This window comes from Helicoverpa armigera, chromosome 1 (genome assembly GCF_030705265.1).
Source record: "Helicoverpa armigera isolate CAAS_96S chromosome 1, ASM3070526v1, whole genome shotgun sequence".
Taxonomy (NCBI): Eukaryota; Metazoa; Arthropoda; class Insecta; order Lepidoptera; family Noctuidae; genus Helicoverpa; species Helicoverpa armigera.
Window position 1 is genome coordinate 7938773 of NC_087120.1, and position 19530 is coordinate 7958302.

Here is a 19530-nt window from a genome sequence, read left to right on the forward strand (position 1 = left end):
TTTATCGTTTTAATCCCGAAGACATCGAAATAGGTATCATGAGTAAAGCCCCTTTAGCATGTTAGATCAACAAAATCAGTGAAAAAAACAGCTGTTGCATACATTATTGCCTGACAAAATTATATTTTATTGTTTTCCTAGTGAATTTACAAGAAATGCATTGATTATGTCAGTTATAGAGAGTAGGTATAGACAATAGTTTTAAGTATAAATCATTTATGTGCAATTTAGGCGCATTTATCTACTAAAAACACGCTTTTAGAAACTTTCAAAGTAATTAGGACACTAAGTTTGATGAATGTTTATGTTATCTTTACTCTTTTTGGACAAAACGCTCCACTCTTTTTTCATCAAAATTAATGTCCGAATTTTTGAAAGTTATTAAAAGCGTGTTTTTTAGACTATTATTTTATACACTATACATTATATACAATACCCGACTTAGTTTTCCTATTGAAACCCGAAGTGTTAGTAACACAAAAGTGACAGTCATTTTCGTGATTAGTTGGTTCCCTCCACAACATTGGTGTACCAAACGAAAGGTGTACGTTTTCACCGGTTAACCATCGCAGTAAAGTGATTCTTCAGGTCTCCGTTTTTTTCTTCATTAGTCACAGGAAATCCGAAACAATGAAGATATGCACTTTTCAACGATTCTGTTATGTCTTTTCTTTTTCGTAAGTATAAATGGTCCACAAACCTACGCAACATTTTATTTGAGTTAAACAATAAATATCTCTTAAACTAAACAAGTAATGTAACAGTAATTGAGAAAAATACTTAAAACAAATATTTGATGGTAGAAAAAAAATGTGACGTGGTAGAATTTTTATGTTGTTACTTTTAGAATGTACAATGGTGGCGGAGAGTACTGGTATCTGGTATAGATTTTGTGAGGGGTATATAAAAAAATAAAAAATTGGTTTTGTTGACGATTAAAGAATTAAAATTGCAAAACTAAAATCATAGGATAGCCTTATTTTTTGTTTCTAGAATGTAAATTTTAAAAATATTTAAGAGGCTGAATACACCCAAAACACTCCTGAAGCCTGTGACGCGACGTTCGTAACGTTCGTAACATACATATATATTAATAGCTTTAAAATGAGTTGAGTAATCAAAAAATAAAATTAACCAAGTCCTGTGTTTACAATTTTGGCCTCGTTAATGTTACACATTTTATCAATGTACGTTGATAAGTAACAGATATTTTTGTTGGAAGATTATTTTAGAGGTAAGTTTACGATTTTTTCGACGTTACGATGAAATTAACAGGGTTCTCAGAAATATGTTCAAGATTAATATTAATTTTTTTCGCCGTCAAAAACTATAGATTTGGGCAAAAAATTATACTATAGGTAGCTGGAAGGACACTACCAGCTTTTGTATTAGGTATCAGAACTTTGTGAAACAGTAACGTAAGTATTGAAAAACTGTAACTAGGGGTGATTTAAATAAAAAAGGTATTGAACTATTTTTTAACCGTCTTCTCAAAAAGTCTGTTCACCTGTATGACGACCCTGGACCGACTTGCAAAATTCTTTTTTGTTTGATATTTGGTCCCATAATCATAAGGTCAAGATCTGATGATGGAAACCCTGAGAAATCGAGGGCAACTTTCGAAAATTATATACATGCCCAGGGTAAAAACTTGACACTGATTATATGACGGCTTATGACTGATAACACTATGCAACAGTGAAGGTTTGGAGCTGACCTGATGATGGAGACGAGAGAAGGTCGAGGGAACTTGGCAATGGTTCATATTAACTACCTCATGCCCGGTCTTATATTATTCGTACTATTGATTTTAGCAGGCTGTATCTCATGAACCGTGATGGTTAGAGAGCTGAAATTTTCACAGATCATGTATTTTTGTTGCCGCTATAACAACAAATACTACTTCAACAAACTGAAAACTAGAATTAAATAAATTTTTTGGGGGGCTCCCTTACAACAAACGTGATTTTTTATCCGTTTTGTAAATAATAGTACGGAACCCTTCGTGCGCGAGTCCGACTCGCACTTGGCCGGTTTTTTAACTATGGCAAATATCATCAAGTAACCTTCCTGCTGTGGGTTAGTAGCGGTGAGGGAGTGTCAGACTTTTATTGACTAAAAATCCATCGTGTTCCCTTCATAGGCCTTTTAGGAACTATTACCAGGGCCACGGTAACTCTTTCGAACACTCCCACAGCCCCGGTGGGCCTTGGCCCTGTTGGACCCCGCATGGGTGGTTGACATCTATTTGAGGAGCGCGTTTAACAACGCGTCAGCCCCACGGTGGCCGGGAGACATCTCACGACACTCGGCGCCTCTGGTGCCTACCTGGTGTAGCGCGGTGGCCGAGATGAGAGGTGCGAACTCTCTGTCGTTCCGCCGAAGGCGATGACATCCCATTCCCTCTCGCCCTGGACCATGGCCTGAACCAGGACCGGACACGAGACCGGACACCACACCTGGACTGTGTGGTCCAACGTGTCCTCAATATTTCCTTATAACTGCAATACTTTTTCCAAGTTTATTTCACTCTTGTCTTTACTTCCAGTACTGCGATTCTATAAAACTCGATCAACAACTCGCATTTCACTTCGATTCGTAATGTCATTTCATACTTTAGGGGAGGTAAAAAATCAGATTTTACAGATCATTATCAACTTTTATTGCCATTTCTTATATTCGGCTAGATATAATGAAAGAGCTTTCCTAAAAATTACACTCAGTTTCAACATTACGAGATATTTAAACGGTTTTATTTAGCTCACCCCGTTTGTTTTATTATTTATTCTTGGATCAAATTTAGTAATTCAAATTTCACCCTCTTCCTGTCAACCGATTGGTCTGAAATTTTGTATACACCTTTAATTAAATCCAATATGGCCGCCGGCACAAAATGGCACAGCCCCCTCAATATGGGTATCAAATGAAAGGGCTACACAAGTAGAATACTGTCAGCAACCCCAGCGGGGCCCAACAGGGCCAAGGCCTGCCTGCACGTCGATTCTATAAAATTCGAACAACAACTCGCATTTCACTTCGCTATTCACTCTCACTTCGCATTCGATTCAGAACGACCTTGATTTTGCATTCTGTAAACATCACCTAATCACTTGCGAAGTGAAGTGAGCTCGACATCGACCAATGCTGTGCTAGTGACTTCCCCACTCGACAAAATGTCAACCGAGATTAATCAGTTTTTAATTTTATCAGTTTTGACACAGAATTTTAGCTAAATATGATGTTTTAGTTATAATTTGTTATTGTAAGGAATTTGAGGCAGCTTTTAAGTATAAAATAAACAGAAATCTCTAAATTCGTGCTGTGAATATAATCTATGCTTACCCTACGAAAAAAAATACTGACAGCGCCAATTTGCCTTTCTTGCTGATTTTGAGGAAACCTTATATATTTTTTTACTACGGCCGGATTGTTCAGAGCTTCCACTACTTCATTTATGCAACGAGATGCAGACGGTTGCGATAAATAAGTTCTGATGCCCTCTTTAATAACCTTCTGGTAACTGCCACTAGCCAAGAATGATAAAGTACATAGTATCTGTGAAACAATAAATACAATAAAAAATGTAATACCTACTTTATCTGGATTTAGTGAAAACAAAATTGAGACCAATTTGGTTATTTTCATGCTTAAGAGAATACCAATATTATAACTGAAGTACAGAGTCTTTTGAAAACATATCAGCTGGCGGAAACCACATAAAGGGAATACTCCTTATTAAGAACTAAGTGTTTTTCTTATTATTGTGTGCTTGATTACAATTTTCAACTATAAACTGTGTCAATACTTACTTTTACACGAGTTGTAAGTCCTTTGCCTCGACGTTTTGTGGGCTTTATCAGGGCAGTAAATCAGACTCCAGTTGGTCAATTAGCTCCTTTGACAATCTATATATGCTCACATAGTCATCATCGCGAGTTAATAAAGATAAACTACGAATTCTAGCAGATTGTTGACGCTTTTCTAAATTATCTAAAGCATGAGCTTCTTCTAATAAAGATTTAAGCAAAAACATTCTAGCCATCGTTAAAGGTAGGCACTTAATCACTTTAAAACACTTAGAACTTTATTTAAACACTATTTTAAATATAATAGTCTCTAGATCAAGTTGGCAACGGTACCTGAAACAAGATTCTATAAAGGATTTTTCGCGCAGATTTATAACCTCACAAATTTTCACTGACGAAGAAGAGCAAAAATTTACAAATTATACATTACATGGTATGTCCAAGCCTCCCTACCATAGGGAGCATTGGACACTTTTGACTTAGTTTATGAAAAAAAAATCGGTAAAAAAACTTTTAAGTTAAACGGTTTTATCTTATGTGCACTGAAAACTAGAAAATTGTTACTTAGGGTAGGGTGGTAGCCAATGAACCGCGTGTACACTATGAACCATAGTACCTACCGGCCATACCTAACGTTGCTAGCTCGCGCAAAAATTATGTCGAGACTCCCTTGCCACGTCAAGAAGTTTGGTCTATTCGCCGTGGGTCTGTCGCGATATACTCACCTGTGAGCCGCGTCTTAGTCTTCTACTCAAGCAAACACGACAAAAAAAGGTGAGTTTCTTTTTGTTGTTACTTTAATAATCTAACTCTAACTTAACTATGTGTGAATTGTATGTGTAATGTAGATCATTAGGCTTATCTGAGACTATTTTTTGGAATTAATTCTCAACGGTTTTTGTATAAAACATGACCTAACATTTCCTAAGAGGGGGTGGGTACGCTGTGAACCATTTATCCTGGGTAAGCAATGAACCACGGTTCATTGTGTATTGTGTACCACATCTTAGTGCTTTGTATGATATATGATGAGGTGGGAAGTATTATTAGACAGTTAACCTCTAAGTGTTAATGTGAGTACCTATAATTAATTACCATTATTCGTCTATTTCAGCATGGGGCGAAACACGGTAGGGAGGAAAGCACGTAAAAAAGGGTATCACACCGCGGAAACTTCATAAAGAGGTATAGAAAAAACACTTGTCGGGATTAAGCATTCGAAAAGCAGCAAAAACTGCAACCTTCTCTATCCAGTATTGCGACAGACGAAGTGTTTGTGCGAAGATATGTCACAAACAAAGTACAGGAACAATCCATCTTGTAGACTAGAGCCCCATTATGATGCAAGTAAATTTCTTACTACCCAACATGAAGACAGTATAAAGAAATGTTGATTGTTACAATTTGTGATTTGGACAATAAAAAAACATAAGTCTGAATGTGATAAAAACACGTCGACTTTATAATGCTAAGAGCATTTTAATTAATATAAATATACAAGTACAAAATGTTTTTTCTTTTTTCCCGGAAAGAGTGTGTACTAAACTTTTAAGATGTTCATAATTATTGTTAAAAATTAAGTTTTAAGGCTGATTTGTTGGTTCTTATACGTATGTATAACCCGAAACTTAATAATTATAAAAAGTTATAAATAGTGTATTTATTTTTCTTTAAAACAAATAATTATGTTTTTTTATATTACCGTGATTCATTGTGTACCACATGGTTCATTTAGTACCACCCCCCCGGTTCTTTGTGTACCCCTAGGAGTACGCTATGAACCATTTCTCATGTTTTAAAAAAACATGTATAAATTAGGCAACAGCAAATGTTTTCCACTTATTTCAACACAATTTGGCAGCTTATTAAATAACCTATCATTTGAGACAAAAATATTTTCTTAGACTGTAAAAACGAGCGCGCTAGAGATCTCCAAACTTTTGGTGGTTCATTGGCTACCACCCTACCCTACCTGTCAACCTACGTAGGTGGTCCCGGTCATATTAGACTAAAATAAAAACGTGGGGCCCATTAACTATTGCTGTAGTACTCTCTTCTAAAGGTATAATAGGTGTGGATTGCATCGACTTACTATAATTGTAACTGGAGATTTTGACAATCAATAATTAATAATAGAAAATACACATACCTTTCATTAGTTTTCTCTTTATAACGATCCGAAACCGCAACAAAATATTTAAGTACTTTTACGAGTGTTTGTTCTTGACAACTCACAGAAATGACAGATAGTCTATGGATGAACACCGTTACCAGTCGGTAACGTACCTAAACTACCCAATAAAAAAAAACAAAACTATGATCAGAAATCAGAATAAAAGGACCCCCCTTTTATTCTGATTTGATCATGTCTCCCAACTGCCCATCTCTCCCTACCTCCCTATAGATAGACAGATTTTGACAGATCTGTCAAAATCTCGACTTTGATTTAGTTCAACTTGTCAACACGCTCGATAGTGTAGCGCTAGTGTAGTTTGACAATGTCAATCACGAAACTTTAAGGTAGAATTCCGTGGGTCGCGATTGTCGCAGCCGCGCGCGACAAAAGTCAACCTATGAAAATGTATGGCACCGCTGCCGAGGGCTGCGACAGTCGCGCGCGGACGACGAATTTCGTGAGCCGCTCGCGGCCGTACGCTTCTCAACATGGTCTAGCGCTTAATAACATCTATAGAATTTTAGTAAAACCAGAATTAAATTTTTGACAATGCCGCGAGCAGCTTACGAAATTCGTCGGCCGCGCGCGACTGTCACGGGCCTCGACAACGGTGCCATACATTTTCATAGGTTGACTATTGTCGCGTCCACGGAATTCTACCTTTAGATCGAAGTCGAAGTGAGAGTGATGTCGAAGTGAGTTGTGATATTTTATAGAATCGACATGCAGTTCATTGCTATGTCTGAGGCATCCAATTTGTTATCCTAAATATATATTCGATTTCTATAACCCAATGATTCATTTTCGATTTTTACTTTAGACGTTTTGAATTTGGTCATAAGTTTGGTCTTTGTAACATTCATTTCTAATCCCAGAGTATTTATCTTATTGTAGGCTCGATTCAGATAATTAGTGAAGCTACTTATATAGCTTTTTTTGCCAAATATTAATTTTTATTCAATTAAGTGTTATGATAACTATGAGATAACTGTGTTCAAAACTATATAAATTGCTTTAATATACAAGTAACTAGCTCGTGCCAGCGTTTCACCCGCATCCCGTGGGAACCTCGGCTCAAACCCGAATAAAAAGTAGCCTATAGCCTTCCTCGATAAATGGACTATCAAACACTGAAAGAATTTTTCAAATCGGACCAGTAGTTCCTGAGATTAGCGCGTTCAAACAAACAAACAAACTCTTCAGCTTTATAATATTAGTATCGATTATTAGGTAAGTATATGTCGAGTGCAGCTATACATTATTTTTTATTCAGATATACTTAGTCTGAAAAGGTGAAGGAAAACATCTCGAGGAAACCTGGACTATATAGTCTGAAATCACCAACCCGCATTGAGCAAGCGTGGTGATTAATGCTCAATCCTTCTCCGTGTGAGAGGAGGCCTGTGCCCAGCAGTGGGACGATAAATAGGCTGTAACTAACTAACTAACTATACTTAGTCTATAAAAAATATTGAAATCCATAACATGAAATAATTATTCATTCTAAACTGCCTTAGGCAAAGGATATTGCTTCACAGCATTTATTGTTTTATCAGTGTTATAAGGTCTTTAAAACAAGGCCTCGCCTTTTCAAAAAATATTATCAATTTAGGAAATAAATTTATTTACATATTCACATATTTATAATACATATAAAAAAACTAATCCAGTAAAACTAAAAAGCGGCAAAAAATTCATTCCCATCGCTGTCGACTGGGAGCGCACCCAAGAGGCTGACAGCATTATCTCGTTGGATGGCCATGCTGATCCTTTGTCCGAGGTAGCCAACCTTTTGGTCACGAGAAGCGTCAACCAACAGCCTAGATAGATCTTTAAATAGGGTGTGGGCATTCGGACCCCACGACTCGAGGGTTTCAACCCCAAACGGTTCGGAAATATAGTTGCCGACAAGGAGGTTCTCTGCGGCCGCAGCGGCAGCAGCAGCAGCACAGCACGTAGTACTTGCAAGGTGAGATAACGCACGGGTATCGACGCAGGTTGCATCCCACACTAAAGGTCTACCCATCTCCCAAGGGAATAACGACATGCCGATTTGATTGCTCATTTTTGCTCGATATCGATAACGGCAACAGGAAGAGGCTTGAAATTCACAGAATATACAAGGTGTTAATTTGCATTTGTGCCATACTTCAGGAGGAGGACATAAAATACGTAAATAATCCATTGGAATTACAGTAGACGGGAAATAGCTAATATACACTGCTTTTTTTGTCATTGTAATGTCGTAGTATTTCAGAAGTAATCCAATTTTATGAATGAATCGCTGCGTATACTTTGTGTTTGCGTTTGTGTGAGTTTGCGTGTGTGTGTTTTTTGTTGGTGTGAGGTCGCAGCACGGTTTTAAGGCCAGTAACACACGCGCCAAGTTTAAATACGGCTAGATCATTGATGGAATTCCGAAAAAAAAAGTAATTACGTACCTACCAATTTTTTTGTTCATTTGGGTCGAGAATCATTAGCATAATTACGTCTTTGATGCACGGATGCAAATCAACAGCTTGTAGAATGTTAAGTGTATTATAATTATTAAAAGCGCACAAAAATATGTTTAAAAGAGAAAGAAAATATAATCGGTTCAGTCCATTGGTATTTTTAAGATTGTCAGGTCGAAAACCAGATTCGGAATTTCCAGTCATATCGAATGGATGGATAAAATAGAATGGATATGCCCAAAATCTTAAGCCCTTCTTCAAAATACCTAAAGTGGGGGGCGGCAAAATTGTTTCATGTCCCGGACGGCGAACAACCACGCTACGCCGTTGGCTAGCTGATGCCTGAAAGTTGGAACTAGCGCCTTCTCGTATGCAACATATGCTGACGTACAAACGTCTGATTCTGTTTCATATTGATAACATCGGCTCCATGATGTCAGCTTAGTTCAACTACCTACTACTGGACTAGCAAAATTATTATGAATTTTAGGAACCCCCTTAAAGGTATGTACTATGTAAAACCCCTTAAAGGTATGCCTTGCCCATCAGTCATCCATTAATGTATCTAACAAAAATGTTATATTTCCACCTAATGTTCCTAAATAGAGTGCCATTTGAAACGAAATTAATAAAACAGTAATTTAAAATAGGTACCTAGTAAGTACCTATCTACATGTCATATTCGTTACCCCTCCGTAGCTTATAAGAAGAGTACCTATGTTTGTATGTAGTGTCTGATTCCCTTTCATTTTATCCGTGATGTGCCTGCATATTGCCTGCCCTTTCCGACATTAATCAATAAATTTGTTGCACAGGCTAGACTGGCTGGGTTTTGACTAGGGATGTGCAAGATCTGAAAATATTAGGAACAATGTAGCCGGAACTACAAATCAGAATGTATTTTTTAATGGTGATCCACACGATATCAACTTCATACATCTTCACTATTATAGAATTTTGTCTGAGCAACAAATCGGTGCATACAAAAGTACCTATCAAAGTCTGAGCATAAATATTGGAAGTTTGTACGTATGTCTGCGTATCATAAACATTAATTGATTGTCAGTTGTCATCATATTTTTACTGAGACTTTATTTATTTTATAACTAGCCGACCCGGCGAACGTCGTACCACCTAATTATTAAAATAAAATCTTACTCGCAATTTTTCCTTATTTGCTCACCGTTTAGACCTACCCTGGACTACGACAAACATTTTAAAACCAAAAAAAGCGGTCCAGCCATTCCGGAGTTTTAGTGAGACTAACGAACAGCAATTCATTTTTATATATAAGAAGAAGAAGATAATAGGTTCACCAAAAGGAGATGGCCAAATTTTCATAGAAAAAAAACCCAGAATCGACAGCAACGAAATGGGTACCAATGGGTTCATTGTTATTGACCTTTGATGGTGCCAAAAAATCCAGCCTGAAATCCATGGGGTATAGGAGCTATATCATATTTTCACAAAAATAAGTTCTGTTGAATTTATGTTGATTTATAAGATTATTGACATCAAGGCACATAAAAAACAAGGTACACAAACATTATACAAGCCAATGGTAATATCCCCATAGTTACAGAGTTTGCCTGGAGATTAAAAGGTTTTGTATTTAATCACTCCAGATACGATTAAGCACCGACCTTACCTACTTGGAGAGGTTTCGAAGTTACATGCAACCTTCACAACTGGCTATGAAATGTTTTTGGAGAAATTGTCTTTGAAAATCGCGCCATGTGACATTGTCAAATATAACAAATGACTTAGCAATGCAAAACGGTCCAATCACGAGTGTGCATTCAAGTTCTAACGAACATCAAATAGTAAAAGTAAACTTTTTTGTGAACTAAAATCTTGATCGAAAAAACGTTATAAAAAGAGAACCCCATGTTTTTTAGATGATTTGAAATACTTTTTAAAATCCACAAATTATACTGAATCCAATCATACATATGAAGTTCCTGTCGATTCTGGGTGTTTTTTTGGCCATCTCCTTTGTTTACACAATTTCAATTACCTCTATAAAACACATGCTTAACGTGATGCTGAACGGGATAGTATTGCAGTGTAACAATTATTTAAGGTGAACACGACATGCTTAAATTGCAACGGACCCAATCTAAAAATTTAATCTAAACAACAACTAGCAGACACTTGGTAAACGACTGAGTGTATGTAGATTTCAGTTTAGTAAGAGAGTCAAAGTGTAAATCACCATAGCTATTCACTGCCTTACACATTCTTGCATAAAGTGAGCTGGATCCCAGAACAGTTCTTCTGAAAGATGGGCAAAGTAGAGTGATGGCACTTGGTGGGATTCCGGAGGGGGGCACGGAAACTAAAAAATTCAAGTAAGCAGGGACTTTCTATTTTCTGCTTGATAATCTTATAGGCAAACAGCATCCAGGGGCCCGATTCTCCTAAATTAATAATGTCAAAATGGAATAGAAATCGAATCGCAATAGCAGTTTTAACAATATCGGGCATTCTGCTACTGATATAAGACCTATCTTATTCCAACGACATTCGATTGGTTTGCGATTGGTCTGCTATTTTGGTGATTTTGGTCTATACGGTAGTTTGATCTACAATCATGTCAATCATATTGCAATCGTTAATCATTTGCAGACAGAAACGGATAAAAACGTTTATTTCAAAGAGAAAATAGCGGAATGCCACATACGCTTCATTCGTAATTGAGTCGGGATTGGTTCTCAGTCGAACGTGAATCGTATGACGCTTAAGTAAAATTAGGAGAATCGGGCCCCAGTATTTGTCTACGTTTGTCTAGTGGGGACCTTGTTTAATCAATGTTACATTTTCGAATATGTTTTCAAGTCGAGTTTAACACAGAAGCAGCAATATGCTCAGGTACCTAACTATCTACAGTAGGTACATACCTATTACCTACGTAAGTACAAAGTGTCGTTAAGCTTTTTCCGAATGTGATCGTCATTTTTCACTTAAATTCTTTCAATTTATGACTTTTTAATTTAAAAATATATAACTTAATACTAATATCATTTGTGTTAGCACCCAACACAAGTTACACAATTATTTATTTAATAAACAAAATTATCCTCATCGCCGGGTTGCCACCAAAGTGCTGATTCCGAGTTTTGTAATTTAACGCTCTCGATCCTTAATTACAAAGGCATATGCTTCATCACATGATTTGAATATTACACCTTTTTTCGTTTTGCCTTATTATAAAGTTTACGTTTCGTAGGTGTCGTTTATTACATGAAAAAGAGGCGATAACAGCTTTTGAATGCTCTCTGGTGACAACCGGCGATGATGACCATTTTTTCAGGTATTGCACCCACCCAAATAGCCTGGCAGCATTACCATTAATAGTTAGATTAAATATCGTAATACCAAACGATACAAATATCACCTAGTCCAACCGGTACGCCGTGGTACATCCCTAGCGGATGTCTGGATTCTCTTTTGCAGTTTAGTGCACCTAGTGAAATCTACGCGGCAACTACTGTCGCGTGTGGCATTTCATCCCATTTATTGAATTCTTGAATTCAATCGAGAAATAAATTTAATTATCTCTCTAAACCTTGATAGTGAAGTGTATTTACGTTATACTTGCAAGAACTCAGCTATCGAAAGAATTAGAAGTACACACCTGGGTAAGTTCTATTGTGTTACCTTCAGCATTTGCAATTTTCTTTATTGTAATATTTAAATATTGCTAGAAATGTTTTGAGCTCTGCCGTTATTACCTATCTACTCTCAATAGCGATATTAACTACGTATACCAATACCTTTTTCGCCAGTGCATCCCAAGCGGCCCTGATTTACAAAACCGTAAAGGTTTAAAATTGCGTATATTGCATAATTAAAACTGGTATATAAATATTGTGGGTTTATAAGTCGATAAATTACCTTTTCCTATACATTGTTATATACCTACCTATGTTCTCACATCGTATGTGCCCTGCAATAACTAACGGCGCATCAAGCTGCGCATAAATCAATCGAGCTAAATATCTGGGTGTATCTTTAATTCCCCTACAACGTATTGAGTGGTACTTCATTTTATAGGTGGTCTCGAAAACCTATAGATACGATGGCGAGATATTTTCCGTCAAAACTGGGGATCGACCCAGACGACTCGCAAGAGGAGATATGGGAGGATATCCAATTTAACCGCGAGCCCAAAGCTGATCGCCACCTACCTCCACTGCGATTTACTTTCGACGATGGTGAACCTAGCACGAGCACTGCGGTCGTGCCTGGGCCGTCGCAGGAGCGTCAAGAGCCCCCGACTCGACCTTTCAAAAAGACGACTAACCCCAAGTTGATTAAACGTCGCCGCTGCACGACGCCTCCACCAAACAACAATGAAACTCCTGCTGCAAGTACAAGTTCAAGCATCATGGAGGTGGAAGAGGTTCCCAAAAATACTCCAGGTGGGTATCTGGAGTATACACGTTTTAGACTTCCTTTCTTTACTGATGTTAAATTGACTCTACCGTAGCCTGTAAAGGCTTGTGTTCCGATGACTAAGTATGAGAATTATGGTATGGAGAATTATATTTGTGCATTATGTGCGCCATATGTCTATCCGTATCTGAGTATGGAGTAAAAGCTGAGAGGTCTGGGCAACTAACCCCATTTTTGCTTTCTTGGGCCAAAGAGAGTCTCGTCATTGCGTAGTAGATTATAACTATTATACTGAGGTAGTACGAGTTAATTCCTCGGCATAAGATGGTTCTTTTCGATTGTGCACCTGCTGGCTGATTTTACTGGTAAATTGTAGCTCCAGGCATTGTAGCACCATCCCACGCCTAAGTCAAATTAAAATGGCGGCGTAAGCCACACATCGATTGCGTGTTTGTAAATTGCGTTTGCCAATATCTAGTGAAAAAGAATGGTTTGGGTCTACAAGCTCATCCCCGGGGATCGAGTGGTACCTATATAAGTGTATTGTGTATGCAAAGGAGCATGGTCACTTTTGTATGAACACTGTAACCACTTTTGAACAGTGATGAATAAGAGCAATGTCATATGAAAGCTTTTGGCAAACACTTTGTTCCATACAGAAAAAATCGATTCCAGCGCTAACATGGTGTTTTGCACCATTAAATTAAATAATATGTTATAGTCCGATCAATTTAGACATAAAAGTAGTAGTCAATTAACAATAATTCCCGGAAAGCCAAATTTTGGTGGAGAGGTTGGGTTTACCATTACAAATAAAATATTAAAAGTTCCCATCGATCCCATGAGGAATTTGAGGTATTTTGTTTTTTTTTTCGAATACGGTACGTTTTTTAATATTTCCAAAGTTGTAGATCTTAAAATTCTCTACAAAATTGTCTTTTGATTTTTTTTTTCTAAGAGTTACCATTCGTGAGATATCGCGATTCTAATAGTCACATTATACATGACATGCACAATTGAACACATTTCCATGCCAGCTGTGAGGTAGTGTACTCAGCGCGGTACCCGTCCTCAAAGGGTTTTGGCACCACTCAGTGGCGTAGCGTGGGTATCTGCCGCCCGGGGCAGTTGTCGATTTTGCCGCCCCTTCCCGTGTATTTTTTTTAACAGGACTTCAAAAAAAGGTTTTTTTTTGTATCGACGTTAAAAATCATCAAATGACATGACCCTTCCCGCTGTGGGTTAACAGCGGTGAGGGAGTGTCAGACTCTGCTTAAAAACCGTCGTATTCTGTCGAAGGCGTTTTATGTTTTATGGTAACTCTTTCGAACAACCCGCAGCCCCGGCAGAAGGGGGAAGGTCTCAAGTAGACTTTTCTTTTATATCTTTGTTACTTGATGTCTGTAAGGTTTTAAAATGCCAAATACGCGAGCGAAGCGAGCGGTAAATTTTTATCGGAATTTTAAACCAAAAATTACGTAAAATGTAGCCCAAACGTACTTAACTTTTTGTTTGTTGACAGATGCAAAAATAAGGGCATATCGTTTTTGAATACGCGAGCGAAGCGAGCGAAATTTTATCGGACTTAAAACAAAAATTACGTAAAATTTTGCCCAAACATACCTAACGTCTTGTTTGTTGAGAAATGCAAAAATAAGGGCCATAAAATAGTTTCTGAATACGCGAGCGAAGCGAGCGCGAAATTTTTATGAGACTTAAACCAAATATTACGAAAAATGTAGCCCAAACGTACTTAACTTTTTGTTTGATGACAAATGCAAAATCAAGCGCATACAGTTTATAAATACGCGAGCGAAGCGAGCGCAAAATTTTAATTATTTTTATTTAAGACTCAAAACCAAAATTACGTAAAATGTAGTGTCACGTGTGTTTTAAGTATCAAATTTTAACAATAATTAGTTTTAAGTTTAAAAAGTTTTAACTTGTTTAATGTTTTGTTATTGTTAGACAGTTTTATGTAGCGGCGCAGATACTAGTTGCGATCAATTTTTTTTTAATTGGGTAAATTTTGCCGCCCCCTAAAAGCTGCCGCCCGGGGAATGTGCCCCCCCTGCCCCCCCCACGCTACGCCACTGGCACCACTATATTGTCGCGCAATTTTTTCTACTTTTTAGATTTCTATAATCACTCCATGATAAACTACTAAACATGATAATAAACTTTAGGCATGAGATAGCTCATGCCTACATAGGTATCTGAATGAAATAACGCAATAACGATCAGCTTTCCTAAATATGATGCAGCTGACTAATGCTTTTGGAGTTGCTGTTATTTTCAGAGGATTCAAAAACCGAAGATCCCGATGGCCCACCGGCCCGCCAGCGACCCCGTCTCCATGCCAACGAGGCATCAGCATCTACATCGGCAGGCCCGGCCGGGCTCACGCGGGCCCAGCTTGAGGCAGAAATACTGCTGGAGCTACGCCGTCGCACCGTCTCGGATGAGATGCCTCCGTTTGAATTCGATTTGCCGTTTGATATTGTTACTGACGACGAAGAAGAAGCAGAAGGAGACCAACCATTCGTCGTTGGTGAATTGGAATCAGTAACGCCAGCGCCGCCACGCAGGAAGCGCAAACCACTGAGCTCGGATTCTGAGAGTAATTATTGTAATTTAAATATTTCGTGTAGCTGTGGGCCTTAGGTATATCTTTTAAGTTAACGTTACAAAGAGATGAATGGTCTTAGTATTTGGGAACACATTAGGTACGCACATGTAATGACCTAATTACCTGGCTGGGATAAAACAAATCAATACTTTTAGGCAGAATGAGTATGGTGATTTGGAAGTGGGCCGGCCACGTTTGTCTGCAGACGAACAGTACCTACACGGGACAGACATGGTGGAGACCGCGGTCGGCTAAGCGTTGTGTAGTCAGTAGGTCCTGGTGCATGCTGGACGGTCGCGTTGAAGAAAGTGACGGGCAGCCGATAGATGCGCGCTGCGGCGCTGCTCAAGCCCGGGTTTGGTGGCACTAGGGGAGGCCTTCGTTCGGCTGTGGAAGGCAATACTCTGATAAGAATAAAAATACATCATTTGTAATTTCAACAGCTTTTCACAATTTTTCAGCAGATACCTACTGATGACTAGTGCCAGACGGACAGCTTATGTTATTAGTACTCAATCTAGGTCTTTTTATCTTTACTGTCTTTTAACATTTAAACACACGATGGAATTGCTAAAATGCTGTTTTATTTTAGATTTATTAGAGAACGTGACTATATATATTTTTGTATTCAACAGACGATCCTCACTGCCGCCGCAATAAGAACAAGTCGGTGCCATGCATTTATTGCCACATGTGGCGCCACGGGTATGTTGATAATCTACATTATCGTACTTTGCAGTTTCCTCTTTTCAATACTGTGGCAGAAAATCATAAATTAATAAATACACTATACTTATACATTTATATATTAATACGTGGAAACTGCTTGTATAAAATGCAGCCAATGTTACTCCTGAAAAGTGTAGCTTTCCAACAGTAAAAAAAAAAATTAAATCGGTTCTGTAATTTCGCCTTTAGGTACAAAAAACAGCATAGATGGATAAAGCATTATGTTGTTAATCGTTTCAGAATTAAGGCCTACAGGAAGAAATTGCGTAATGCAAAGTCCATGCTGCGCATCATAAAGGACATGATTAAGAACCGCCAGGATGCCATGGAGAAGCAGTGAGCTCCTAGTACCGTGAGTCAGTTTTTAACACAGTTCAGCTTTCACAGGTCGACCAGGGGCCCGATTCTCCTCAGTTAACAATGTCAAAATCGAATAGAAATTGAATCGCAATATGATCGCAATAGCAGTTTTAACCATATCGGGCATTCTGCTACTGATATAACGTATTCCAACGACATTCGATTGGTTTGCGATTGGTCTGCTATTTTGGTGATTTACGGTAGTTTGCTCTACAATCATATTGCAATCGAATCAAATCATTTGCAGACAAAATGATTCATTATTGAATGACAGTAAAGGATAAAAACGTTTATTTCAAAGAAAAAATAGCGGAATGCCACATACGCTTCAATCGTAATCGAGTCAGGATTGGATCTCAGTCGAATGTGAATCGTATGTCGCTTAAGTAAAATAAGGAGAATCGGACCCCTGTATGTACCTATGTAATGCAATGCCGACTACCTCGTTGTTCTAGTGGTCGCCAACGCGCCTACTATGCCTAAGGTCTCGGGTTCGATTCCTGGGACGGGCCGAAATCTTTCTAGAAACTTTCACAAAGCAATCCGTAGTCTGGAAATTGGTGATTGATTCATTCACACGTGCATCGGAGAGCACTTTAATGTCCACAAAAAGTTTTTTAGAAATACAAGTTCCATAAGTAATAAAAGTTTTGTTTCAGGAAACTTCAAGATCGGAATTCTTTAACCAACAAGTGGATGACGAAACTTTAAAAGAGATTTTGGAACTGCACCGACTTTCTTTGCATTAAAATCTTGAGCATTCGAAACAATATAATATCTCTAGCTTTATACTTCTATAATATGCCGTAACTTAACTGTACGAATTTTATAGTAAGTATTTATACATAGCAACGATCCCACTTAACTCTTATTATTTTAAATTGTTAAGTCGGGCGTGATTTAAGATCCTAGATGCTATACTTATCATTTTAAAAAGTTATATATTTTGTGAAGTATATTCTTTAAAAAATTAAAATTACAGGGAGATAGATAAATAGGTCTATAGGAAGATTTTGGTATAAACTTTTTTATTTATCTTAACAAACTGACATTTCTACTTATATAACTATTGGGTTTATAATTCTTAAATTAAAGTTGGTAGTGTTTGAACAAGCGCACATTCATGTGGTTACAACAACGGGGTGGAGGCACAGTCATGCACATAAAAGTTAGTTCGAAGCATTCCGTATATCCTGAAGTATGTTCCTGAATGACGAATATCGCAGGAATAATATCAAATATGTAATCCCTTTTTGTCGGTCAGTAATATCTTGTTACTTGGTACACATATGTATTGGAATTTGTCGTGTCGATGTTAAATATAAGTGCATAATCAATAATCTAAGGCCTAATCGTGTATGTCTATTATTTCATATAAATCTTTAATCCTGGAATCCGGTTTGGTCATCTTTCCTGAATATCTCCCCCACCCTCACCACGTACCAGCAAAATTCTGAAAAATTCTCACGACGTGTTCGTTATTCGACTGGTTTTTGTAAGTTCAGACTACCATAGCGTGTAAGCCTACTATTATTGTTCAATTATCAATTAAATGTACTGATGTAACCGAATCATAGATTGTAAGTTTGAAAATCATAGATTGTAAGTTTGAAAATCTTATTGTCTATTTAATGCCGTAGCTGTACCTAAGTTTGAATTTTGAAAATTATTATTCTCTCGCTTTCGACTGGGACAGGTATAATTTCAAAACAGTATTATAATTCTGTTAATTTCCATTATATGTTATGTATTGTTTGATTGTTCACGTTTTTCTTTGAAGTATTATTTTTATGAAAAAGGGAATTTTATACAAGCTATTAAGTTCTATTTTTTTAATTCAACATTACTTTAAATGCATTTATGTACAACGATTATATTAAGTTAAATACAATAATATTTAAGTGCAAGTAAGCACATACTTAGATAAGATTTAGAATTAACAAGTATATAATCCTCTTTAATATAATTCATTAAAATAATAATTCACAATATCAGTAGATGAACGTAGGTACCTATAGTAGGTACAAGTAGAAAGTTTTAACATTTACGATCGTAGATCACCCTAATATAAAACATACTTTTGATGATCAATTATTTATTTGCCTAATAATTTGATAACTGCCTCGTTGGTCTAGCTGTCGCAAGTGCGGCTGCTGAGCACGAGGTCTCGGGTTCGATTCCCGAGTCGGGCCGAAATCGCTTTGTGGGTTTTAGAAGACTTTCACAAAGCAGCCCGGAGCCTGGAAGCTGGTGATTGATACACCCGTGCATCGGAGAGCACGTAAATGTCGGTCCTGCGCCTGATCTCTTACCGGTCGTGTCGGATTGCCGTCCCATCGGGTTATGAGAGTGAAGGAATAGTGAGTGCACCTGTGTCTGCGCAAATGCTCGTGCACTATAATATGTCCTGCGTAGTTGGCTAATCTCCTTACACGAGAACAGCCGCCGTAGCCGATAATCGGCTAGGAGGACATCATCATTTATTTGGATATGCTGACCGAACCAACCAACACAATTTTGTGCACACATTTTTGAAATATTTAGATATGTTTTAAAATTAATGTAAGTTTTATGAATCTTATTCAATAAAGGTAATCGTATTGGAAAGCTGTATTCATTTTACCTTTGAGTAGGTACACTACCTAATATCCTAAAGAGGTTTGAAAGCAATTACCTAATTGCTATATTATCATCACTACTATAGGTACATTACATAGAGTGAGGAATGAGTATATATGAGAAAGTTTGAAAATGGCACTGGTAACCGAAAAGGTTTGTGGAAACCGGCTGTCGTGGTATGGCCATGTGGTACGGAGGAATGAGGATCAATTAGTGATGAAAGTGATGAGCATGAATGTGGACGGATACAGTGTAAGGGAACGACTGACGAAAAGGATAGATTGTGTGAAAGTTGACACAGCTAGATAGATAGATAGTAAAGAACGTTAGGTACTTATGAGATGACAGCAGACAGAAGAG

General features: G+C 37.6%; 1 protein-coding gene across 1 annotated transcript; it reads left to right on the forward strand.

Annotated features, from left to right (window-relative positions):
* The first annotated feature begins 11878 nt into the window (after window positions 1–11878).
* On the forward strand, window positions 11879–18672 carry LOC110378891 (uncharacterized). The gene is made up of 6 exons (XM_021338312.3): window positions 11879–12076; window positions 12492–12859; window positions 15133–15453; window positions 16098–16167; window positions 16432–16543; window positions 17211–18672. Exons 2-5 carry the CDS (start codon window positions 12517–12519, stop codon window positions 16529–16531), a joined length of 834 nt encoding a protein of 277 aa, XP_021193987.2. The 5' UTR covers window positions 11879–12076; window positions 12492–12516; the 3' UTR covers window positions 16532–16543; window positions 17211–18672.
* Window positions 18673–19530: the final 858 nt, after the last annotated feature.

Coding starts and splice junctions, on each gene's coding strand:
- LOC110378891 (XM_021338312.3), top strand. CDS start 12,517: ATGGCGAGATATTTTCCGTCAAAACTGGGGATCGACCCAGACGACTCG. Junction 15,454..16,097: donor ACTGAGCTCGGATTCTGAGA/GTAATTATTGTA, acceptor TGTATTCAACAG/ACGATCCTCACTGCCGCCGC. Junction 16,168..16,431: donor TGCCACATGTGGCGCCACGG/GTATGTTGATAA, acceptor TAATCGTTTCAG/AATTAAGGCCTACAGGAAGA.